General features: G+C 47.0%; 1 protein-coding gene and 1 long non-coding RNA gene across 6 annotated transcripts in view; one reads left to right on the top strand and one right to left on the bottom strand.

Moving 5' to 3' along the window:
• Positions 1-19,108, top strand: part of Nmo (serine/threonine-protein kinase nemo) — a 115,423-nt gene extending 96,315 nt beyond the window's left edge. For 2 of the 3 annotated variants that reach the window (XM_076377297.1, XM_076377299.1), the window contains exons 5-10: positions 7,779-7,864; positions 8,090-8,299; positions 8,789-8,977; positions 10,428-10,629; positions 12,799-12,892; positions 18,917-19,108. In XM_076377297.1, the coding sequence (XP_076233412.1) occupies positions 7,779-7,864; positions 8,090-8,299; positions 8,789-8,977; positions 10,428-10,629; positions 12,799-12,892; positions 18,917-18,971 (836 nt within the window). In that variant the 3' untranslated portion in view covers positions 18,972-19,108. Of the gene's footprint in view, positions 1-7,778; positions 7,865-8,089; positions 8,300-8,788; positions 8,978-10,427; positions 10,630-12,798; positions 12,893-14,200; positions 14,328-18,916 lie in introns of those variants that run through there. The other variant, XM_076377298.1, reaches the window with a different exon arrangement.
• Positions 1-22,776, bottom strand: part of LOC143178567 (uncharacterized) — a 120,020-nt gene that overhangs the window by 78,527 nt on the left and 18,717 nt on the right. The window lies entirely within an intron of this gene.

The raw sequence follows: 22,776 nt of genomic DNA, 5'->3' as shown, positions 1-22,776 counted from the left end.
AAAGAGTTGGTTCGAGTTACTAATTCTCGGGTAAAGAGAAAGACGAGAAAGGGCATCAATGGGGAAAGGATGGATCGAGGATGCCCAGTAATTTATCGCGTTTTTAGCTCCTCGACTCCCCATCTCTCGATCCCTGACTCCTTAAATAGAGTAATTCAGGGTTGTATAGTCATCTTTATAAACCATTTTAAAATGATCGAATCGCTAAAACGTGATATTAAATCGGTAGACAGTCGAGGCAATTAAAAAAAGGTTGAAAACTGCTTGCTCATGACAGTTTTCCTGCAAGTCTACGATAGGTGGAATGAAAGACAAGGTCAGCTGTTCCCGATGCTTAATTTAAAGTCGAGCGTTCGTGGCGAGCAAGGGACTCCGTCTTCCGTGATTCCTGTTTTCTCCAGGGAAAAAGAGAAATGAGAGGCTGGACGCCAGGACAAGCGACGTCCTCGCGTGAATTATGAGATCCCCCAGATTCGTGGAAGGCGTCTAATTTAGAGCAGAGGCAACCTTCCCCGAGCCACTTCGGCGAAAAGATTAAAGAAGGGATGGTGAGATGAAAAATCCCTGGCGAGAGGTGGAAGCTGTCGCGGGAGGATTCCCTCGAATCAAGAATCTAATGTTTCCCAAAGATATCTTTCTCCGAGGTTAAAGTTCCTTGCCACAAAAAAGAACATCTTACGCCCTAAAAAAAATTCTGATTTCCTCTTCCAAATTCGTAATTAGCCAAATTTTCAATTAGATAGACTTCTATAAAGACTTGCATTTTATTAAACGCAAGAGAGGACCTCACCACTAAAACTGAATACCAAGAAAAGTTTTATCATTCCACGTTTCTGTCATTTCCTGGCCAACTATGCTTATTCTGGCGACCATCTCGAGGGAAACTCGTAAATCGGCCGACGACAGGGGCCACAAACGACAACGAGAGCAGGAGAGGAGAGGACGATGATCCCTCTGAGTAAAATTCCTCCACGCGATATCCGATCTTCTCACGACCGCGATGCAGCGTTTCGGCCGCGTTCGAACTTTCCCACCCGGTATAACGTGGCACATAAAGCCCGGACAGATAGAGCAGAGCTCCTCTTCTTCTCTTGACTGGTCCGAAACCAGTCCTGCCACCGCCCATCCGTGACCCCAGACCCCGTCATCCGGTCGGTTGCTCGCCGCCGCGGCTTCTCCTCTCCACCGACTCGCTTAACCTCGCTCTTCCTCCTCCTGCCCGCTTCCACGCTTCCTTACTATCCTCCTCCATGATGTTTTAATTAAGCTAATCCCTGCTCGATAGAATGCCTATCGCTGCTTCTCGACCTTTTCTTTCTACGGTGATCTGGAGGATCGAGACTTTGCTCTGCTTTCGGGGACTCTTAACACTTTGGACCTGGGGACATTTAAATGCTGTGGAAAGTGGAGATATGTGTGCTTGTGCCAGTGGAAATGGATAGTTTAAATTAGCGAGGCTGATACCTTTGGTAGATCCTGTTTCACTTTTTTGACTTGCTTCTCGATTTCGAGCATAGGACCTCTGTAATTTTCTTTATGCGCCTGATTCGATGGTGAAGGGCACGAGGAAGTTTTCGTCGCCTCTGGAGTCTGAGACTTCTTTGCTTCTTGGCCCTGAAGTTTTCAAAGCATGTCCAGTTTGAAGCTCATCAAACAGAGAACTTGACCAGTGTTGAGTCGAGTTCGACCAAACACGATAGCTCGCATGAATAACTCAATTCCCAGACTAAAAGCTTCCTTAAATCTGTTCCATTCTCTCGAACGTCTGACTTCAGAATAGCGCTAGGCACGTTTCCCTTTTTATTTCACATTCTCACCCCCGCCTTCGCGTGCTCCTTGGTCCTTTCTTCATGTTTTAATTAAGCCCTGCTTAATCTTCGTTCCTTTTTCTCTTAAACCAGTTCGCGATGTTTTCCCCTTTCTCCCTCGAGCAAGAAACGAGAATTAACGCTTCGCGTGTGAACCTTTGCGAGTCTTTAGTTTTCCAGTCGAAAGCGTAAGACCCAAGGGGTCCCTAGCTGCGCTGACAAAACATCGCAATGGCAACTCGGCCTTTTAGAATTCACCGGGCAAGTAACGCGAGATAACAGGTCGGTTTTATTTCTTTTTCGTGGATTCTCGATGTTTTAATTAGAGAAGGACGTCACAGCATTGTTCGCACGCCCACCCTTTTCGCGCCGTCGGAAATCGACGTGGTCGTACTACTTGCGAGTGGTTCGGATCGATGGGAGGACCGACGAGTCGTAACAAATGTGAATTGCATACGAATTGGTTATTATGAAAGTGGGGCAAGACCATTTTTTCTAAATTAACACTAAAGGTTCTTTTTACTACATTATATGCAGGTCTATTCCTTCTTCCAATTTTTTTCAAAAACGTACTTACACCATTTTCACGATAGATGATCCATATTCTACAGTACCTTTGCTAGATTCGTAAGACTATGAAAATCTAGGAGCTACTGTCTTCCAAATAATCGCCAAAAATAGTATAACTTTGTAGCAGACTAAATTCAAAGTTTATTAATCAGGAAGATGAAAATTCCGATGCCCTGTTTAATTAAACGCTCGTTGTTGAATCTCCCCGAACGAAAATCACGATACTGTGACATGTAATTATATTTGTTCAGCAATGAATCGGGCTAAACGTGGCAAAACACGATTTCGAAAGTTGCTTCGTTGTTTCACCCTCCGCAGAACGCGTTCTCGACGAGGAGCTGCGTTTCGCAATAAAATGCCGGATACGCTGGCCGACAGAGCCAGGCCGAACGAAAATAGGTACAATGACAAAGGATTAATTAAAAGCGCGAGTACCCTTTCGCCGCGGTATCGTTTGTAGCTAGATCGATCAGCGTTTTCGGTTTTAAACGCGCGATCTTCCGCGCGATACGTTGCTCGACCACTTTTACAGCGCTGTTTTATGCTCACCCTTCGACGACACAGAGAGGGGAGAATTTCGTGGTATTTCCGCAGTAGTTCGGTAAACTAATCGATGACTGGCTTGGATTTCATTAACGAGTGGTTAATTAAAACGAGTCCTGCCAGTGGAGAGTGTTCGAGGTAACAGTTTACATATTCTGATCGATTTTTATAGGTTGACTCGATGTTCCTCCTTTTTATTTCGTCCTTCGTATACCCTCGCTTTTTAGAAGCAAAATCCACCCCGAAACAACATTCCCAATTAGTGAATCTAAAATAGGAACAAGTCCCCTGGAAGTTACCAACAACAGGTGCCACACTGAGGACATCTCGGAGGAGCAAGTACCGAGTAAGAGGAACGATCGAAGGTACCGATGACCTTGGAGTTAATACCCGAGGCGGACGGTCCTTCGTCCTTGACTTTCGTACAATCCTCCATTCCCGAGTAGCGGTCGGCGCTTGGCAATGGCTCCTCGACGCTCGTCGACCTCATCCAGTCCCTCTGGAGAAGAAATGAGGAATCGACTGGCGGGAATGGCACGCATACAGGTTCGAGTGCGATGAACCCGATAACAGTAGCTCGACCGACGTAAAATCGCCCTGGCGTGACGTATTCCGCGATCCCTCGTTCTAAAAGCAATACCTCTAGCTTTCCTCGAGCTCCTCTAGCTTCCCTCGAGTTCCTCTAGCTTTCCTACAAACTTTATTGTTGCCTGAAATTAGGAAATTAGGAGATGGGGAAAGAAATACCAGGTGTCCTATTGTATCGTGTTGCTAAAGTCTCGCTTGAGCCTAGAGCTTAGACCTATACCAATAGAACACACGGTATTTCTTCTCCCACCTCTCAGTTTCCCCTATTATACTTAAGGAGGAATTTGTGTGGCAACCCTGGTTTCTAGTGTCTCAGGCCAGAAGCACTGTAGTGTCGAAAAGCGCAGAGAACGCGGCCTCGACCGTGTCAACAGATCGGGCTCCACGAATGGTCGGTTTCGTTGACCTTGCGGTTAATTTTGAAACTCGCGCGCAATCTCGCCAGAATTACGTCGTAAACAAAGAGCAGCTCCTTCTCTCTTTGTGGACGTCGCGTGAGCTTATTTTCGGCGCGGCCGATAACCGCGAGCTGCGGCCTTTTCCCTCCATGAACCACCTGAGGTGCTTGCCAAGTCAGATTTCCGCGTAGCCCGAGCGTACCCGAGCTTTGGACCATCTCTTTGCGTCTGCGTTTCATCGCTAAATTTTCGAAAAACAGCTGCCATTCTTGGGCACGCTGTATCTTCATTGAAATTCTCGCGTCGCCAGCCAGGGAATAGTCGATTTTCATTTGCACAGTGGAACTGGTTCGCATCGTCCAGGTTCTCAGCTTAAAACGCTTTAATCCAGCGTCGAGCACGTGCTCGCGTCCGATCGTCACTCGCGCGATTAATCACTCTATTACATTAATCCACCGGTGTAATTTATCTCGCGGGACGCGGCGACCACACGCGTAATGGCTGAAATCCTGTGGCTCCGAGCGTCGTTCCTGGACGCTCGTCCCAGGGATGCTGCAGCGAATATTCACGCGGCGATAATTAAAGGTAACAGATTCAGGGCGACACGTTACCACATACTGATAAGAATCCTCCTTCATTTATCGTATTACCTAAATATCTAATTGTAAAGAATTCCCCTCGGTTTTCCAGTGAGCCAAATCCCTATCATCGCAAAAAAAGTCCCCAAAATCTCTCAGCTCGCGAAATCGATGAACAAGAAACGAGTGAAACGGTGATATAACAGCGCCGAAAGCCCCAGCGAAAATAAAAGCGAGCACCGTAGAAATCGGGACGAGGCGCAAGGTACAAATTCGTTCGGTTTTCGCTCGCCCCTATCGCGGAAAAAATTCATTTCGGAGGGCGACGATGTAGCCAACGGGGGTGAAATCGAACGACGACCCGCGTCTCGAGTTATCGGTAAAAGGGCGGCGAGGGGCTCCAGCGTGGGAGGGAGGAGAGAGAGTTTAATTACCGACGAGTGAATTCGCAACCGGACGCACCCACGGGGCAGATTACCCCGGTAATATTACCGAGTTTTATTGCGGGGAGAGAAAAGTCGAGGTCTGAATGCGGCATGACTCACGGCACACTCATCTGGCACCGATGTTTCTGCTCTTATTGCAGCCCAGCTCTCTCGTGTCTCCCTCTCCCCTGTCATTCCTGTTTCTCTGCTCGCGCACCCCCTCCTCCCCTAGCCTCCCCTGCCCTATCGTTCCTCTTTTTCCGCTGCGCCACAGTCCTTCCCTCCTCCAGTTCCCTGCCACCCTCGCTCCTTCGCGTTTCGCTCCTTTCTCTCCCTCTGTTGCATCCCGCCACCCTCCGTATCTCCCCTTTCTCTCGAGCTATCTGTTTCGAGGTCTCCTTCGTTCCATCGTTCCTTCACCCTTTCCCTGACGGCGCTGTCTTCCCCGTCGGTTCGCGCTTTTCCCAGCCCTCGCTCATCAGCGAATCTCGTCCGCGAAAATGAAAAGCCGCGCGAACACGCGTCGCTCGATCGGCCCCAGACCCAGACCCTCCTCGGGGGGTGCCTTCTCGCGACGGGATAATTGCTGGCAAGGGTGCTCCAAAGGCGGCTGCGTTTTGCGCGAAGTCGATCGTCATGAAAGGAATGAGCTGAGAGGTGTGTGAAAGGTTTCAGGTTTTTCTGTTTTTATGCGTAGAAAATGTGGGATCGTGGATCAAAAGGGGAACAAACTTGGTCACTTCAGTGATCGTATTTACCCCATAGGGGATCCTAGACCTCACGAGAATTTTTATGTACTGGTCGAAAAAATTATGATGTAAAAAAATTGTAGGCAAAAATTGGTTAACTTTGACTGGGGATAACTCCGCCAAAAATCATCGTAGGATCATGATCTTTTTTTTAAATTACAGCTTGAAGTTTTGACTCTAAGATACTGTGTCTTAATTTTAAGTTTAGTGCACCTCTACTACTGTAGCGCCTCAAATCTGAAGGCATGTTTATCGTATTGAATATTGCTAACTTTGATGGGATGTACAGACGTGGAAAAATTTTTTTCTGAGATCTCGTTTAACTAGGCATAAAATATGATCCTTTCCCTTTAATTTAAAAAAAAGATCAAGTCGATACGATTTTTTTTCGCAAAGTTACAGGATTTCAAAGTAAACCCTGCATTTTCACCATGTGTTGGCACTACCCGATGTGTTGTAAAAATGCAAGGGTTACTTAGAAGTGCTGTAACTTTGTGAAAAAAAATCGCAGCGACTTGATATTTTTTTTGAATTGGAGGGGAAGGATCGAGCTTTGTGCTCCTACAAACGGAATTCCCGAAAAAAATTCTAGGAAGTCCATGCATAACGCCAAAGTTCACAATTTTCAATACAGCAATTTGCAAAGTTTGACCAAATGTAGGGACATGCTAAAATTTTTTTTGTAGATATCGTTTACAGTATGATAAAGCTCAATCCTTCCCCTTTAATTTAAAAAAAAGATCAAGTCGATACGATTTTTTTTCGCAAAGTTACAGCACTTCAAAGTAAGCCTTGCAGTTTGATACCGCATGGGGTAGTGCTAGTGCATGACAAAAATGCAAGGGTTACTTTGAAGTGCTGTAACTTTGCGAAAAAAAATCGCAGCGGGGTGATCTTTTTTTTAAATTAAAGAGGAAGGATTGTACTTTATGCCACTGCAAACGGCGTCCTCGAAAAAAATTTTGCCGAGCCTCTGTATCCTGTCAAATTTTGCAGTTTTTAAATCACTCAAAGTTGGCCAATTTTCGCCCAAAATTTTTTTACGACATAATATTCCAAACAGTGTGCTCATGAGGATTCACAAACGTGTAAATAGTGTAATTAATGAAATTAATCTGGAAGTGATCGCAAACACACATGTTCATTCAGCAGAGATTACACGGGCGTTTAGCGACAGCATCGCAACGCTCGTCCGTTAGTCAAGCAACCCCTTTCGCGAAACCGAATTGCACTTGGACGCGAGGGGCGGCCCAGTAATCTGTCCCCTATTCAACTTGCACCCCAAACCAACCACCCTCTTCATATCCCCCTTCCCAGCTGCCTTGCACACGTATCAGCCTCGCGGTTTTGCGACGAGTAGGGGGTTGCAAAGAGTTGGATCTTCCTATGTGAGCGACGATAAAGGGAGCAACTCCTAGAAACAGATCGCCAAAATATTTTCTTCCCCCTCGTTCCCAGCTTCCACTGAAATCGATCGAAAAGTCCACTGGTTGACCCCGAAATCTTCTCTCTTTCCTGTTTAAATAGGGACAGGTTTATCGAGCCAGGTTTCATTTAAAACAGGTTTCACGCGGCCTGAAATTACCATCGGCGAACTAACACTCGCGACTCAGCGTAATTTGTCGCCGATGATGGACACTTAGAGGCGAGGTTTAATGCCCCGCTGCTCGATTTAATAAAATGTTAGTAGTAACAGAATCGCCGTCCCTTCTGAGTCGTTCAATGTGTTACAGAGATGCGTTATCATCTTTTAATCGATAAATTAAACTTAATGGGCAGCTATCGCGTTGGGAGGCCCCAGGATCGAGAGACGGTCGAGATCGTCGCTGAAGGATGTCCTCGCGCGAGCTAAACGTGGGATAATCCCTCGTGAATGCTCGCGCCATCCGAGTGAAGAGGCTCTAACGACTCGACGCGCGAGTTTCATCGAAATCGAGGTCGTGTATTTCGCCTGGCCGACGAAAACGCCTCTGTCCTCTTTACCGAGCTGATTACCTCTTCCCGAAACTTTCGTTCAGAGACAAGAACCTGTCTGATACTCGCGACAAGAGGCGTGAAAACGGAAATTCAAATGTTCCCGCGAATTTCAGCGATTCATGAGTCTCCCTTCTTGTTCCAGGTCTCAAGTACCTTCACTCGGCCAGGATACTGCACAGGGACATCAAGCCAGGGAATCTGCTGGTGAATAGCAACTGCGTGCTGAAGGTGAGAGAACAGAGTAATCCTTCGATTGAAACTCTTTTCTAGACCCGCTGTGGGATTTTTATCGTTGCCAAAGTGGGCCACGTGGAGAGAGAAACGTGTTTCTCGCTATAGACTCGACTGCCGTGAGTTTATATAGAGAGCACAGTGTACTCTTTTTCACGTCCAGAGATTCGTGGAGGGCATAGGCTTGGAATTACCGAAATTATATATTTTCCTCGCGAACAGATCTGCGACTTCGGCCTAGCCCGAGTGGAGGAGCCTGACCAGAACAAGCACATGACCCAGGAAGTGGTGACGCAGTATTACCGTGCACCGGAAATCCTGATGGGAGCGCGACACTACACAGCCGCGGTGGACGTCTGGAGCGTCGGGTGCATTTTCGGCGAGCTCCTTCGCAGGCGCATCCTCTTCCAGGCGCAGAGTCCTGTGCAACAGGTTAGCCCTTGGTCCTGTTAAATCATTAACATCTCGCCGACACTCGCGCTTCGTTGCCTCTGACAACGTCCTAGGAAGATTGAGGACACCTTTCTCGAAGACATGTTACAAGACTCGAAGGCTTTCGGGGAAAATTTTAACGCTGTAGTTCCTCATAATCATCTGATTATTAAATTTATTTCTATTCGCGGATTGCTCTCATATTGCGTCTTATTTTTCGCGAGTTACAGATATCTAAAAAATCATCTACCTACGTAAATAGTACCGTTTATGTAACTTTCTCTTATAGAATGTTCTGAAACCCTTGAAATTTGTCAAGAGATTGCTTTGAAATTCCTCCAGAGATTTCAGGAAAAGTGAAAAGCCACTAAGATGGTGGTGAATATGAAAGCTCGCTTTTCAGTGGCTTCCATCGTCCTGAAAATTCTTGAAGCTTCGGTTTTTGCTCGACTGGGCACGAGTTATAAAATCGATCGCGTTGGGTTGCAGCTGGAGCTGATCACAGAGTTGCTGGGCACACCGAGCCTCCAGGACATGAGGTACGCGTGCGAGGGTGCGAGAACCCACATGCTGAGGCGCGTACCGAAGCCATCCTCGCTGACGGCCCTCTACACCCTCAGCAGCCAGGCGACGCACGAGGCCGTCCATTTGCTCTGCCAGATGCTAGTCTTCAACCCCGTAAGTTTTACCCCTCTGTGAACGGGGGAGATAGCCCTCTGTCTCTTTCAGATCGCGGCACACTGAAAGGGGCAGCGACAGGCGGGAGACTTTTGCTCGTGACTGAAGGAAACCGCTGGAATAGCTTTCTGAGAATTATGTAGGCTTAGGTGGTAGTCAACCTAGAGAATATTGTGAATTGTACGATAAGGGAAGCGTGGGAATCGAAAATAGAATTTTTTCGAGAACACTAGCTTGTTTGCTTCATTTTTTCATAGAAGGGAGAGAAAAAGTTAGATGGCTCGTGTAGTTATTCACGAAAAAGTTAATATTTGCATTAGCTAAGGTAGGATTTTCCTTGAAGGAGAACTCTATCCTCTTGAAGATAGAATATTTAGGGACAGAATATTTCTCTGTCTGAATGATAGCTTGCTGTCATCGAAAATGTAACTACTGTCCAACAAGTGGAAAGAATCTCCAGGAAAGTAGATCAGTTGCTCTTTCCCGATCACAGTCGAGTTCGAAAGCTGTTCCCCTATTTGCACACACAAGTTTAACTCGGCGAAGAGGAAGTGCAACGTTATCGGTCTTTAAACGCTGTTATCGACGCGACAAGTCTCGAAATCATTGTCCCGCGAAACGTTTATCGAGAAAGTTTCGAACTCGCTCCGTGTTAGGCTGCCTACAAGAATCGAATGACGTGAGGCGCGGAGGAACGGTTCATAAGCATACCGCTAGGTCCTCGGGACTCTGTAAAAAATTCTCGAAACGAGGGTCGCGACATCGTAAAGTCCTCGCGGAAACGTTGCACGTAACAAAAGTTGCAGTAAAATGTTTACTGCCGAGGCGGAGCTGTCGATGGTAAGAACGAAGAGAAAAACGCGCCGGAGAAGGTGAAGGCGTCGTTGATGACGCGAGGATGACACTTTTAGTGCGATTATATGCTACATTTATCAGGATCCCCGCGAAATGAATGCAAAGTGAAAGAGTTACCGTTATTAGGCGCAGGCTGAACGATACCGCGCGCTATCTTTGTAGGTTACTAAGTACTTATTAAAGTGCAGGAACACGCCAACGCTTTACAACCTACTTTCCTAAATCCCGCGCTTAAATACGTCGTTTCAATATTTCAGCGACAGAGCTGGACAGTGTAAAGCTGCGCTTTAACGCGAGATGTTAAACCGAAGGCGGCGAGATTTCGAGGCTTCGGCCTGTACGTGGCCCCAGCAGAATTCTGAATTATGCTCAGGGAACTTGCAATCCTGATGATACTCTTACTTAAACTATATCCCACTCTTTCGATAACCTTTCGTGCAATTTTTGGGAAATGCATGAAAGGTTGAATTCGTAGGTTTAACAGGGAAAGAGGAATTGAAACTGTAGAAAGTTATACGTCGAAATTACTCGAAGAGGGCACAGTCGTCTTCGAGTATTGTCTATCGAGCGTTCGTTGACCTCGAACTTCCCGCAGGACAAGAGGATCACGGTGGTGGATGCCCTGGCGCATCCTTATCTCGACGAAGGAAGGCTCCGGTACCATTCGTGCATGTGCACGTGCTGCTACACGACCAGCGCTGGCATGAGACAGTACACAGGGGACTTCGAGCCCGCCACATCTCATCCTTTCGACGATCTCTGGGAGCGGAAACTCACCACCGTGCAGCAGGTGAAAGGTAAGGGACCCAGATCGACGTGCCCTGAAAGGAGAACCGCGTTTTCGTGCGGATAATTGTGCCTTTCGGTTTGTACGCAACGCTCCAACGATCTGGCCACGGCTGCGGCACTTCCTCCCTTCGAGGACTTTTGTTGATTTAATGATTCCCAGAAGGTAGGAGGTAGCCTCGCCAGAGGTGTTTTATTCGATAGAAGCTTATCCTGGGAATTAACCGCGGTGCCCAGGGCGTCCAGAAAATTCGAACCAAGTTAGTCAAATTATACCAAAGTTCAATGGGTTATACACTCGCAGATTTCCTCTAATTTCCCCCGCAAACGTCTAACTGCCATCCGTGAAAATACCGACCGTGAAAATCAAGGTGGTCGTAAATCGAGGAACGAGAATCGATCGATTTGAAGGAGGACGTCAATAAACCGTTACGGGGACTCGCGCAAACTCGTGAATTTTACACGCTATACTGATTTTAGAGCAGTACATATCTTGAGGCCGAGCAAGTTAGGCTTTATCGCTCATAACTCGCCTCCTATCCGTGGTCCAATAAAATCGATCGTTTCAGCTAAGGCTGCCTTCGCTCTTCTCGCGAAAGGACCCGTGCATTAAAGGGGACTCCAGCAGAGAGAATTATTTAAGATCTTTGATGCAGCGGATTAGCCAGGTTTCCTTTGGCGTGAAAAATGCGTCGGGGGTGTGACTCACGCGAATTATTAATAGTTAACGTCTGGGGCACGTGGCCAGCCGCGCCGTGAACAATGATGCGAGAGACTCTCGCGTGCGCTTAGGAGCAGTCTATGCGTGTAGCCGCGATAAATCATGGTTTATCACCATTGTGGCTAGGGGACCGTGAAGTTATCGTACGACTTTCTTCCTTGTAATCACCTCGGAACTGGGTCTAATATCGCGGTTAAATGCTACACGCCATATATCCCACTGTGAAGGGTTCCAAAGTGCTCTGTTTCAAAACAATCGATTTCGAAGACGTGTTTTCACGCTGGGTATAAATAGCTAGTAGAATTTCCAAAGGGAACTAGGCTCGAATGCAGGAAACTAGTCGCGTTCTTTTAAGCATCGCGGGTTAAGGCAGATTTCCGCGGGATATTTGAACGAGCAATTAGACCTTGCGATTCTTTCTTCTTGCCCAGCTATCTGCCCGTTTGATACGCACGCAATTTGATTATACCCGCGTGGAACATTCACAGGAGGAAAAACGTGAACAGCAAACATACGTTTCCGTAGTTCGTTATAGCTTTTTTATTCGTGCTTTTTATTAAACTGTGGTGTAATTCTAGTATCCGCGCTGAGAGGGGAAATTAAAGTGAGGACTTTTGCGAGTGGTATGAGTAATCTGAAGGCACTGGTAATAGTTAACCCTCCGTCTGTAACATCAGTCGTATATTGATATTCTTCTGCCTTGTTTAGAGAATTACAGAAACATATAGTAATAAAAACTATTGGATGATATTCTGGAAACTTGGAAGAGTATTTAAGAACATTTTGGGGTTTTTTAAAATGCAAAATTATTGAGAAAACTACATAGACCCATGTTCCTGAGGGAAGAATAACCCGTTCAATTTTCGTTGAACTGATCCTAGACAAATATAGCTCCTCAACATAGAATAAATTGAATGAAATGAAATTAAAGTACATAAAAAATAATATACTATGTCTAAGGACATCCCTTTTCCGTCAGGAGCAGTTGAAGCATCCCTGACCCATAAACAGGTCATCAGACCGAGCGTATAAATATTGGAATTTTCCTGGTCCCACGTGTGCCTCGCGCAAGACCCTCGATTTAACAATATCTCTAAAAAGAACGTATTTAAAGACAGCACATATATTCCTCGTCACGCGTCGCACACGTGAGAGCCGCAGAACATCGCCGACACGTGATCTTCGCCTAGGCGAATCGATTCGACGCGGCCAGAGGAGCTAGGATCAGGTACAGCCCGTAAACCGAATCCTAGTAGCCCGACTTTCACTTGCCAGTATTCGGCTATCCATGAAACCTCGCGCGGAATGCCTGCACCTCGAGCCCGCTCGAAAGTGTTCGGCGGTCTGCTCGAGGCCCTCTGGCTTCTAATCCATTCGCAGGCTTGATCCACGCTCGCGGTGGTCAAAGGAACAGAGGAGCAAGGTCTAATCCAGCGATCCTGGGGTTTGTCTGTTCCAGAGGAAATGCACAAATTTATAGCGGAACAGCTGAACACGTCGCGCGTGCCGCTCTGCATAAATCCGCAGTCCGCGGCGTTCAAGAGCTTCGCAAGGTAAGCCGTAGGTGGCGGATCATCCAGGCTATAAACGATCGATTGCCAGTAGAGAATAACCGTCGGAGGCTAGGATAGAGAAGCGGCGAGAGGCCGCTAGGAGAGAATCTGTCACGAGAACGGTCCAAGTCCTCCCGCTGTCCCCATCCCCTCGACCTCGTCCTGTCCCTCCCACAGCGATATCAACAATCCCCTCGGACTTCACGCAGATAGCGGGCCAGAGAGAAAGAGAGTAGAGTCAGAGGACCGCGAGAGAAAGGGTGAGAGAGCGCGTGTACGAGAGAGGGAGAAAGAGAGAGAGAGAGTTCGCAGAGGGGCACACAGTGTACTTTTTGTTTTTTCTTGTTCTTGCTTATCGAAGCCAGATCAGACGCAGTGTATCGGGACAGGAAGAAGATAACGAAAGGGAGACGAACTGGGTGGGGATAGAATGACTGGCGAGCGTGTCGTAGACGGGGAATTAAAGTCGTGGAAGGGGAATGGAGGGAGAGGGATGGACAGGGTCGCGAACGATCGAAACGACAGGATCTTTTGTCCTGGCCAGCTCTCTCTCGCGACGTGTCCTTGTCGGTTCCCCTCGGAATCGGACGAAACTCCAGCTCCTTTAGGAGTCTATTGGAGACCGTTCGGAATTAATCGCGGTTCGAGTTGATGTATCTGTGTCTGTGAAGCATCGATAGAAGGATCGAGTATGTGATTCACATCCTGTCTCTGATATTCAGAGAGGAAGGTCGTGGCAGACGGGTCGCGAATTTCGATTCATAGTTTCTGTCTTCTTGCGAATTTCGAACGGGAAGAAAATGTGGAGATCAGAAATGTGTGTTAGTTCAGTGTAGAATATGTCTAATAGCGTAACCATTTGCCTACTAATTAATTCATTTACGTACTTCTGCGGTGTTTATACTATAAGAAATATAAAAGAGAGGGTTCAAGTAAGAGAAGCAGCTTTAAGCAATTGCTGAATTTCGATCCATCTATATTTGCAGAACCTTTGACATCTTCGTTCCGAATTCATGAAGAAAAGAATTCGCCTGAAATCAACGACACACCCCTGCTGCGACCTTTCCTCGGCAGAGACCTGTGTCCCGACACCGCGACAATAGCTGTGTGCGATCTCTCGACGTGGAAAAATCGAGAAGCAGAAAGTGTTTTTTTTTATTGGTGGATAGAATTAGCGAGAGGGATCGAGTGAGAAAGGAGTGAGGGGGAAGTGCGATTCCCCTAGAACGTAGAGAAAAGAAAAGCAATTGTTTCAGAATAATTTGATCAAATATGTAACATATTCTCGTGTTGCTTATTGCCGTCAAGTTAGAGCAAGCCGATCGCCGACCCAGCGCCCTGCGCCGCGTATACGTACACGTTACTACTACTACCACTACCGAATCAGCTATCTACCACTGTCAGCTACTATCGACTACTACCGCTATCGTCTACCACTACTACTACTACCGCTACTACCGCTACTACTACTACTACCAATCGTGTTACGTCTCCTCCTGAACGAACCGAACGAACAGAGAGTCAGCTCTAGTCGGCGCGACCTCGCTCGCAGAGGTACTTGAACAAACCATTTTACCACCTTACGTTTTGTGTTTCTCTTACTTTCTCTTCACTTGTTTTTATCTCTCCTTTACTTCTCCGTACCATTATATCTGGCCTATCTCCAACCACCCTCACCCTGTTTTTTTTTTTATCGTAATTAAAATATTGTCTCGTCGTATGTTTACCACCTTACGCTTCTTGCCGTTCTTTTTAGACAACTCTGTATGACTGTGTATATATACATACGACATATACCGTATCAGCTACGAGAGCCAGTATATATCTATGTGTATATATACGTGTGTTGGGTTTTAGTCGTGATACGTTGCCGGATATGCACGTCAGCGACGAGCCTGCGAAACCTCTCCAAAATTTCTTTCAAATCAAGTGTCTTCGCTTCTCGAAGATCAAGTTCCTGGGCTTACGTCTCTGTGAAGGAATTCCCTGGGAATTTCTATCGGCTTAAATGCGTTTATTTATGTATCGAATAAGTTAGAAGGTACCTGGAACTACACGAGGTACGAATGTGATAAGGGAGACGATGTCTTCAACAGGGAACCAAGTTTCGTCGAGTTTCACCGGTGTGCACGCCGCGAAAGACGACCGACGCCGCCAATTAGCGTCAGTTTCGCGAACGCGTAATTAGCGGAATCTTCGACCGAGCTGGAACAACGCCTGCCAGCTCGGTTAAACGCGAACTCGAAGATATTTGATTCAGTAGTTGAGGAATACACCTGCAAAATTTGATTTCTTCTTTCTTGGATTCCAAGGACCTTCTGCGAGAAATGTACAGTACCGTCTCAGCGAGTTTTCAATTGCGGAGGATCACTAGAACTCGACGAAACTGTGTCATCCCTATTTATAGTTAGGCTGCTGGTCGCTGGCGTGCGTACGTGTTTGATTATGAGTCCCTGTGAAAGTGGTACCTTGTAAATAACGCTGAAAGAACGCCTGAAAGGAGCGCTTTGGTCGACACGACTCTGAGAAGGCCTGATCAACCATGCAGCCTTCAGTTGAGAGAAAAAAGACGAACGATCGCGCCGCGATTAATCGATAGAGGAAAAGAAAACGGGAGATACTCTTCGCGTGTATCGGGGCAGATCGAAATTTCCGCGTTCCCTTAGCTTCAGCTGCTTGATCGTAACCTTGACGATCCAATCGATAGAGCGAAGGATTCCCTATCCCAAGCATCCCCTCGCCGACTATTCCTTCCCCCAATCAATAATTTTCGACTGGAAGTCCTGACGTGATCTGGCTGTTGGCACAATGACCGTAATCTTCGAGCAGTTTCAAAAGACCGTGGATGCCCCTTCGATTTTCAGAGCAACCCTCCGAGAGGGGTAGTTTTTTCGTTTGAAGCAATCGGACGCCAAGGAGATTATAACCGTGGAGCAATTTTTATCTTTTTAGTTTGTCTGCTTTTAGTTTTATCTTTTTAAGAACCAGATTTTTGATCAGACTCCTTCGTGAAGCTTCCAACATTCTTTTTCATTTTTGCGCGGCGTTTTGCTTCGGTTCCTGTCGCGGAGGTTGTACGGTACAATGGTAGACGATATTACTAGACTAGATAAAAGAGATCTTTTTGTCATTACTGTCATTTCGCCAAGTCCGGGACGCGACATGAGTTTCGGCGGAAATTTCGCGATCAGTGGATCTGCTTTGCCAAGCATCGACCGTTCCACTTTGAGGGAAGCTGCGTTGGCTCGAAAATTCTAATTTCCCTTGGAACTTTACCCCAAGGCGACCAAGTTTCCGAAGTACTGTGTTCCTCTGTAGACTCACAGGTCACGGTGATCTACTCATAACGAGGAACAGGTTGCCAGAGTTCATTTGTGTGCTGATAGCTCGCTTTTGTATTCTCGAAAACACGAAGACTCGAATATTAAGGAACTGCCAATACAATAAAAAGTACTTAGGTAAAATACTTACTAAATAATTCAGAAATATACAGTATAGAGTAAGAGTGTCACACCCTTTATTTTCACATATAAAAAAATAGAACACTATTAAACTAAAAACATTTGTGTTCCTTTAATCCCCCTAGAAAATAATTTTAATTTAGTACCTAATGTTACTAGAAAATAAAAAAGGGGCACAGTGAATTGTACCCTTACTCTTCATCTATTATAATACGTGTTTTTAACAAGGGAATACAGTACCTGTCAGAATTCTCGAGTCACCGAGCCTCTGTTTGCATTCCTCCCACCTTTTCCGCTGTCAGTCGGCGCCGTTTTCCGCGAAAAGCCGCGCGTCTCACGATGGAATCCGCGCGAAAAACATTGAAGTTCGAATTAACCGAGGGTAACGACTCGTCGCGGCGGCGCTTTTGTCCGCGAGCAAGCGAAAAGAGCGGCTTGCGCCGCGGCTTCTCGCGACGGGGGCCACTTTTTCAAAGTCCAGAAATAATTTCGTTGAGTTCGTGGGATAGAGGGGGGTCGTCGACGCCAGAAAAAGGAGGAGAATGAGATACTCCTTTTTCGACCGCTTCGTTTCTGCGCTATTTTCACGGCCGACTTTCCTCGCGAGCTTGGCAAAGCAGAGTCGCAGGCCTCAGAGACGGGGCAGAGGCCGTCACGCGCGGGAAATATACGTCGAGAGGGAGGAACGTGGTTATAGACCGGCTCGAGGGAGGATAAAAAGAGTGGGATCGAGAAAGGGAGACTTCGCGAACGGAACGGTTCTGGCGGGGAAAAAGAGAGATATCGGGAGGACGATCCTCGAATGCTTGATTAAGGGCATTTATGTGCGAGTGTTATAGTAAAAGTGTTAAATTTCTGTTTTTTTTTTAGTTAGTTCTGATACGTTCCTGGAGGCTTATCGAGGTTTTAGAATTTCATTTTTCTTAGAATCCAGCAAGTAGAATTTTAATTCGTGCAGTAATTGTCAAGATAGAAATTTTTGAGCTTCTATGATTTAGCACAGAAAAGAGGATCGACGACCGAGAATCGAGAACGGCTGTCACATGCGCTGACAGCTGCATGGAAATCAGAAGCATTTTTGTTGTATCAATCTCCAGGCCCTTCCACGGGTCCACCTTCTTCCGTTGTCTTCCCGGCAACGTAGAATTTGAAGAGTCGAGTCCCAATCGAGCCCTGCTCCGCAAAATTTCCCAATCAAGATCATTGGAAATGTCCGCGCGACTCTTCGAATACGATCGTCACGAGAACGCAGAGCGTTTCCTGGGTCGAGAATCTCCAGACGTTGAGACCCTTAAACGCTGGTAGCTTGAACAGCTAGCTTTGAATTAGCGATCCGTTCGCACCTGTTCGCACCATGTTTGTTGGTTCACCGATAGCAAAACGATAGCGAAGCGCGTTAGTAGAGTACAGAGTGTAGAGGGACGATGCTTTCTATGCATCTATGCACCTGGATCGATGGGAAAAATTGGATATCAGATTTGCAAGCTTCCCTTTTTAACTTCCATCGAACCACGTATAGAAACGTATGTCGTTAATTACGTAAATGGTTCAAGTAAAAGATCAAAGTAAATTGAATTTATCACTTATTTTATGGTGTCAATCTAAAGATAGCTAAATAAGTGATAAATCCAATTTTTCTAGAGTCTAGACTTCGACTAGTTTCAGAATTATTGGCATAGAAGTGTCCTTAAAAATGGTGGACCATCATCTCCTCTTCTACTCTGTACACGTAACGATCGACACTCGACACAGCGATCGATCTTTACCATAGCTCGTCAAGCCCCAGTAGAATCTGTCCAAAGTACCTAGCGCGATCCCACGAGTCGAGACCAGCCTTTTGTTGCCACTGAAAGTCGAGTTTGCCTGGCCCTCGACTGCGTTCGCTGCTCGATTGTATTTTTTGCGTTTGACTGACACGCTCTACCGATCATTCCAGTTGTTTCATTGCCACCCAATCACCGATTGTATTTCGACACTTTCGAGACGCACTGCTGCCGCTCGTTGACGATGCTACCGCCCACCCATCCCTGTTGCCCGATCGTAAACCTAGCCGACGAAACTCGAAGTGCGAAGCAAAACGCTTTCTCCGAGGACGATTGCCCGCGAGAACCTTCCCGATTAGCGAGGAGCACTTTGCACTTTCGTCGTGTGTTAGAGTTCGGATTTCTGCGCCGTGTCGTCGAGTCAGGGATCCACGTGGATACCGCGGGGAGACTATAGCTGATGGGAGATAACATGGAAGTTCGAGACAAGAAGCTTGAGAAAAGTGTTCGCGAGTCCACGTCGATCTTGGCTCGAAGACGCGCGACTGGGGGCTTGGTAAAGTTACGAGAGAGCTACTTTTCTATCATAAATTTCGATATTTTTCTACCACGTTTACCGATCCCCCGGTCCCACTCACTGAAGACCAGAGATTCGAACGGTAGCTACACCTCTGTTTCCCCCGCAAGTCACTGAACTCTACACCCCCGAGTAAAGAGAGAGAAACCGAGAACAGACAGAAAAAAAGACCTTTTTTTTCTGTAAACGACAGCCTCTAATGATCTGTTCGTACGACTTGCAGCTCCACGGTGGCTCATCCCTCGGAATTGCCACCCTCTCCTCACCAGTGGGAATAAAAATCTCCGAAATCGCGAGCCAATGGATGCACGCCCGAGTACTCGCCTCGCGCGAAGAGCGAACGGCGAGCCTCGCAGGATTTTCGACAGCCTGAAGAGAAAGGGAAGTAAGAAGATCGAGAAGGTACGGGAGAGAAAGAGAAAAAGAATAAACAAAAAAAAGAAAGAAAGAGTGGGAAGAAAGGGAGACGAGTTTGACGGAAGTCGGACGAAGAGGGGAAGAAAAGGCCCCAAGGGGCACCGGAAGTCGGATGGAAACAGGACGAGGAGCCGCGAAGAAGAGCCAAGAGAGACAATAGACTGCCGAGCACTGTAGCCTCAATTTTCGACTAGCTGATATATACATACATAGACGTATATGTATATAGATACCGATACATATACATATACATATATATTATACATACCACTGTATACATATGAGAAGAGAAGGAGCCTAGGAAGAAGGGTACGCAGCGGGAAGAAAGTCGTCGAGAGACGCGAAGAGGGAAGCAACCAGTTTCGAGGGGTTCGAGTATATTTTCAAGGTGAAAATCGAGGAGACGCCGGAGGAGACAGTAACTGAAGGAGCTGTAGTTTGTAAGGGAGCGTCGAAAAGACGGGCCAGTCTTTTATTCTTCATCTTTTTTTTAATTAGATTTTACACACGACTCTATATGTACATGTATATTGTAAATCGGTCGCGAGGGAGAACGGCAACAGAATCGTTCCTCCTGCCTAATCGCCTGGGTCCTCGAGACTCCAGCCTCTTCCCGAGATCGGCTACCGATCACCTCCCCTCGTCGAACCTCGCCAGAGGCAGAGCGGACCGAGCGTCCAGAGTACTTCCCGCGAGCGCTACGGTTTATTTTGTACCTGCTGAGACGGAGCAACGAGACAGAAGCGTGTTCCTCTTGAGTTAGAGGACCACCCTGGATCTCGAGTTGCTGTTCTAGAGGAACTCGGAGACATTGATATACCCTCTGGCGAAGAGACGGTCGATGGGGAGTCGAAAGAGGACTAAATCGACGCGATTGGAACAGAGGAGTCGTTCCCTCCCTTCGCGACCCTAGGATTTATTATTGGTTCGCGAGCGTAATCAGCGTGTCCCTTCGACAAAGCGCGACACGAGGACACTTCGTCGAAGACAGGAGTGCGTTCGAAGCATAGGAGCTTGGGAGGGGAGGCACGGAGTCGAACGCGCAAGATCGTCGATTCGAGAGGGGGAAGCCTAAAAATCGGGCGACCTGGACACTGACAGCACTCGTCTTCGGAGCGCTCAGCTATGGAGATCGCGAGTTCCTGTGCCTGAGGATCGCTAGCTAAGGATCAGCTGGAAGATCAGAGACTGGAAGCGTCGAAGGGCTTCGATCTCGCCACGATCGTATCCAGGACGATTCGAGTACTGGAGGATTCTCCGCGCGACGAGTCGCCTAGACAAAAGTCCGTGTCTTTCCCCATCGAGCCTATAACTGTTGCGCGAGTACTTAGCTGGCGAACGGCTTCAACCTGAACCCCCGACGAGGAGATCGCGGGATAGATTTGTCGATGAGAATCCATCGATTCTCATCTTCGAAACGTCGCCCCGAGCTGTCTGGAACTGACGCCGAGGATCGCGAGCTTTGGGGCGACGTTTTTCCTCCGCTGCCCCTGAAGAAGAAACCTTCTTTCGGAGAGCGCCTAGGAATCGCGCGGATTCCCAAGCCTCTCATGGTGGATCGCACGATTTTAATTCCGAATATATATGCACTGCCGACGAATCGTGGCGAGCGCGACTGGTATCGTTAACCAGAGGAGAACGGTGAACGAAGAAGGAAACCGGCGCAAAGAGAGCACGCGAAGAGCCAGAGGGATTGTTCGAATCGTCCGAGTCTTCGTGTAGATAGGTATCCTAGTTTAATTTGTCTCTGAGAAGCTTTCGTGCGGATCTCGCTTCTGTTCTACACTTCGAACGATCGCTCGAAGCCTCCGCGCGATCTTCCCGCTTTTTCCGTCACGTTTGCGTTTCGAGTGCGTTCCTCTCGCGCGCACCAACGTCGCTGGCGAGTCTCAAGGATCCTGGATCTTCATGGATTCCTTAGATTTTGATGGATTCGTAGATGCTTGAGGCTTGAAGATTTCCTCGCCAACGATGTTGGTCGTCGTTTTTTATCAGTAATTGCGACGATTTTTTTAAAACGCATCCTGAGGCCAGACGTAGGACTCACGGTATCCAATAATTACGTTCTGAGTGTGATTTTAGTTTAAGGAACTTAGGTAGCCAGTAGCTGACGAGAGGGAGGGAGTACCCGTAGAAGCCTAGGTATCGATTAGCTCAGTAGCAACTCGACCTATCGTTTTGCGAATAATGCAAGAGAAGCAACACACGCGCATGTGTTCCCTTTTTTACGCGGACTCGACTCATTTCTACTACGATCATAGCGAAGATATCGTTTTAAGTACTTTTTAGCGATTGTACCATACGGAAGGGTTAGCGCCAGGGATCGGAAGAGGAAGGATACCTTCTTCGAAAAGACACGCGACTCTTTCGGATCGAGCCAGAAGTGCGTGCTTGTCACGGGGACTTCGAAGGGAGAAGAAACGTCGCGACAGATCTGCGTGCAGCGCGATTCTACTTTGACTTTCGAAGCGGCGAACAGGGGGGTTGAAACTGGAGCGCTGCGACGCGCCGCCTTTCTTCGCCGAAGTCTTCTTTTTGTAATTAATCGAATAACACTGTCGGTTTCATCGTTTTCGGGTAGCTCGCCGCTTCTCCCGTCATTTGTAAATAGGTCATCGCGTTCACCGTGTACATACGTTCAGTAGTTCACCGATTGAATTCGTTGCAACTGCAAGCAAGCGCGAGCGGCAGACCCAACGTGCGAAATTTTCGTCGTGTCTGGAGAATCGTCCTACCAGGAGGATTACCGTCGTAGAGTAACAATGGGGATTCAAAGAAGAGTTCTTCGTGCCGCTGAAACTTCGACGGAGACAAGCGTTCCTTTTGGACATCCTCGAAATTTCCAATCCGCGGTCCTTTGATTATACTTTTGGGCTCCAATTTTAATCTTCAGTCGCTCAGATTTAGCACTTCGCTTTTACAGATCGATTTTTATGTTATTTTAACTTACTACCATAGCCTTGTGGACTTTTACTAATCGACTATAGACTTTTTAATGCTTTCACATTAGTTTTACAAGTTTCCACGAGAGTCAAATTTATCGCTGACCACTTTGGGAATAGGACAAATTGAATTGTCACTCTTTTAACGAGGGAATTCCTGAAAAAGGAACGCGACGTTCCGTCCAAGCTTCGCGACGGTCCGATTCCGAAGTTTGATTAATCCTGGAGAAAGCATGGAAGAGCACGAGAGAGAAGAGTGAATGCGTGTGCGTGAGATTAATGTTTCCTATTAAACGAAAAAAAAAAAACGGTAAAACGTAGATGATTACTTAAAACGGCGAGACTTGTAAATAGGTAGCTCACTGTAGCTGGTCAGCTGGGCATTTATCAATGTATACACGCCTCGAGAAGGAGGCAAAAAGGGAAAAAGGAAGTGGGAAAATTGAAAACGAGAGGGACGAGACAGCAGCCCTGTTCGTTGCACTTGCCATGCGGGTGCAGCGCGCATTTTTCAAGGCGCCGCGTGCTCGCGAGTGCGTGTGGGTCGGTTCTTTCGCATCGAGAAGCCGAGACTAAAAACTAATTGATAATACTGGAGGCTAGGTGATAATTCATTAAGTCGTTAAGGTACCTACGTAATAGATAATGAGTAATTAAGCGACAAAAAGAAAAGAAACTCCACGTATACTCCACACTAGCGAATATGCCTTCATTATGGAAAAGT

This window comes from Calliopsis andreniformis, chromosome 4 (genome assembly GCF_051401765.1).
Source record: "Calliopsis andreniformis isolate RMS-2024a chromosome 4, iyCalAndr_principal, whole genome shotgun sequence".
NCBI lineage: Eukaryota > Metazoa > Arthropoda > Insecta > Hymenoptera > Andrenidae > Calliopsis > Calliopsis andreniformis.
The sequence above is the reverse complement of the archived record's forward strand: the minus strand, read 5'-3'. Positions and strand labels throughout refer to the sequence as shown.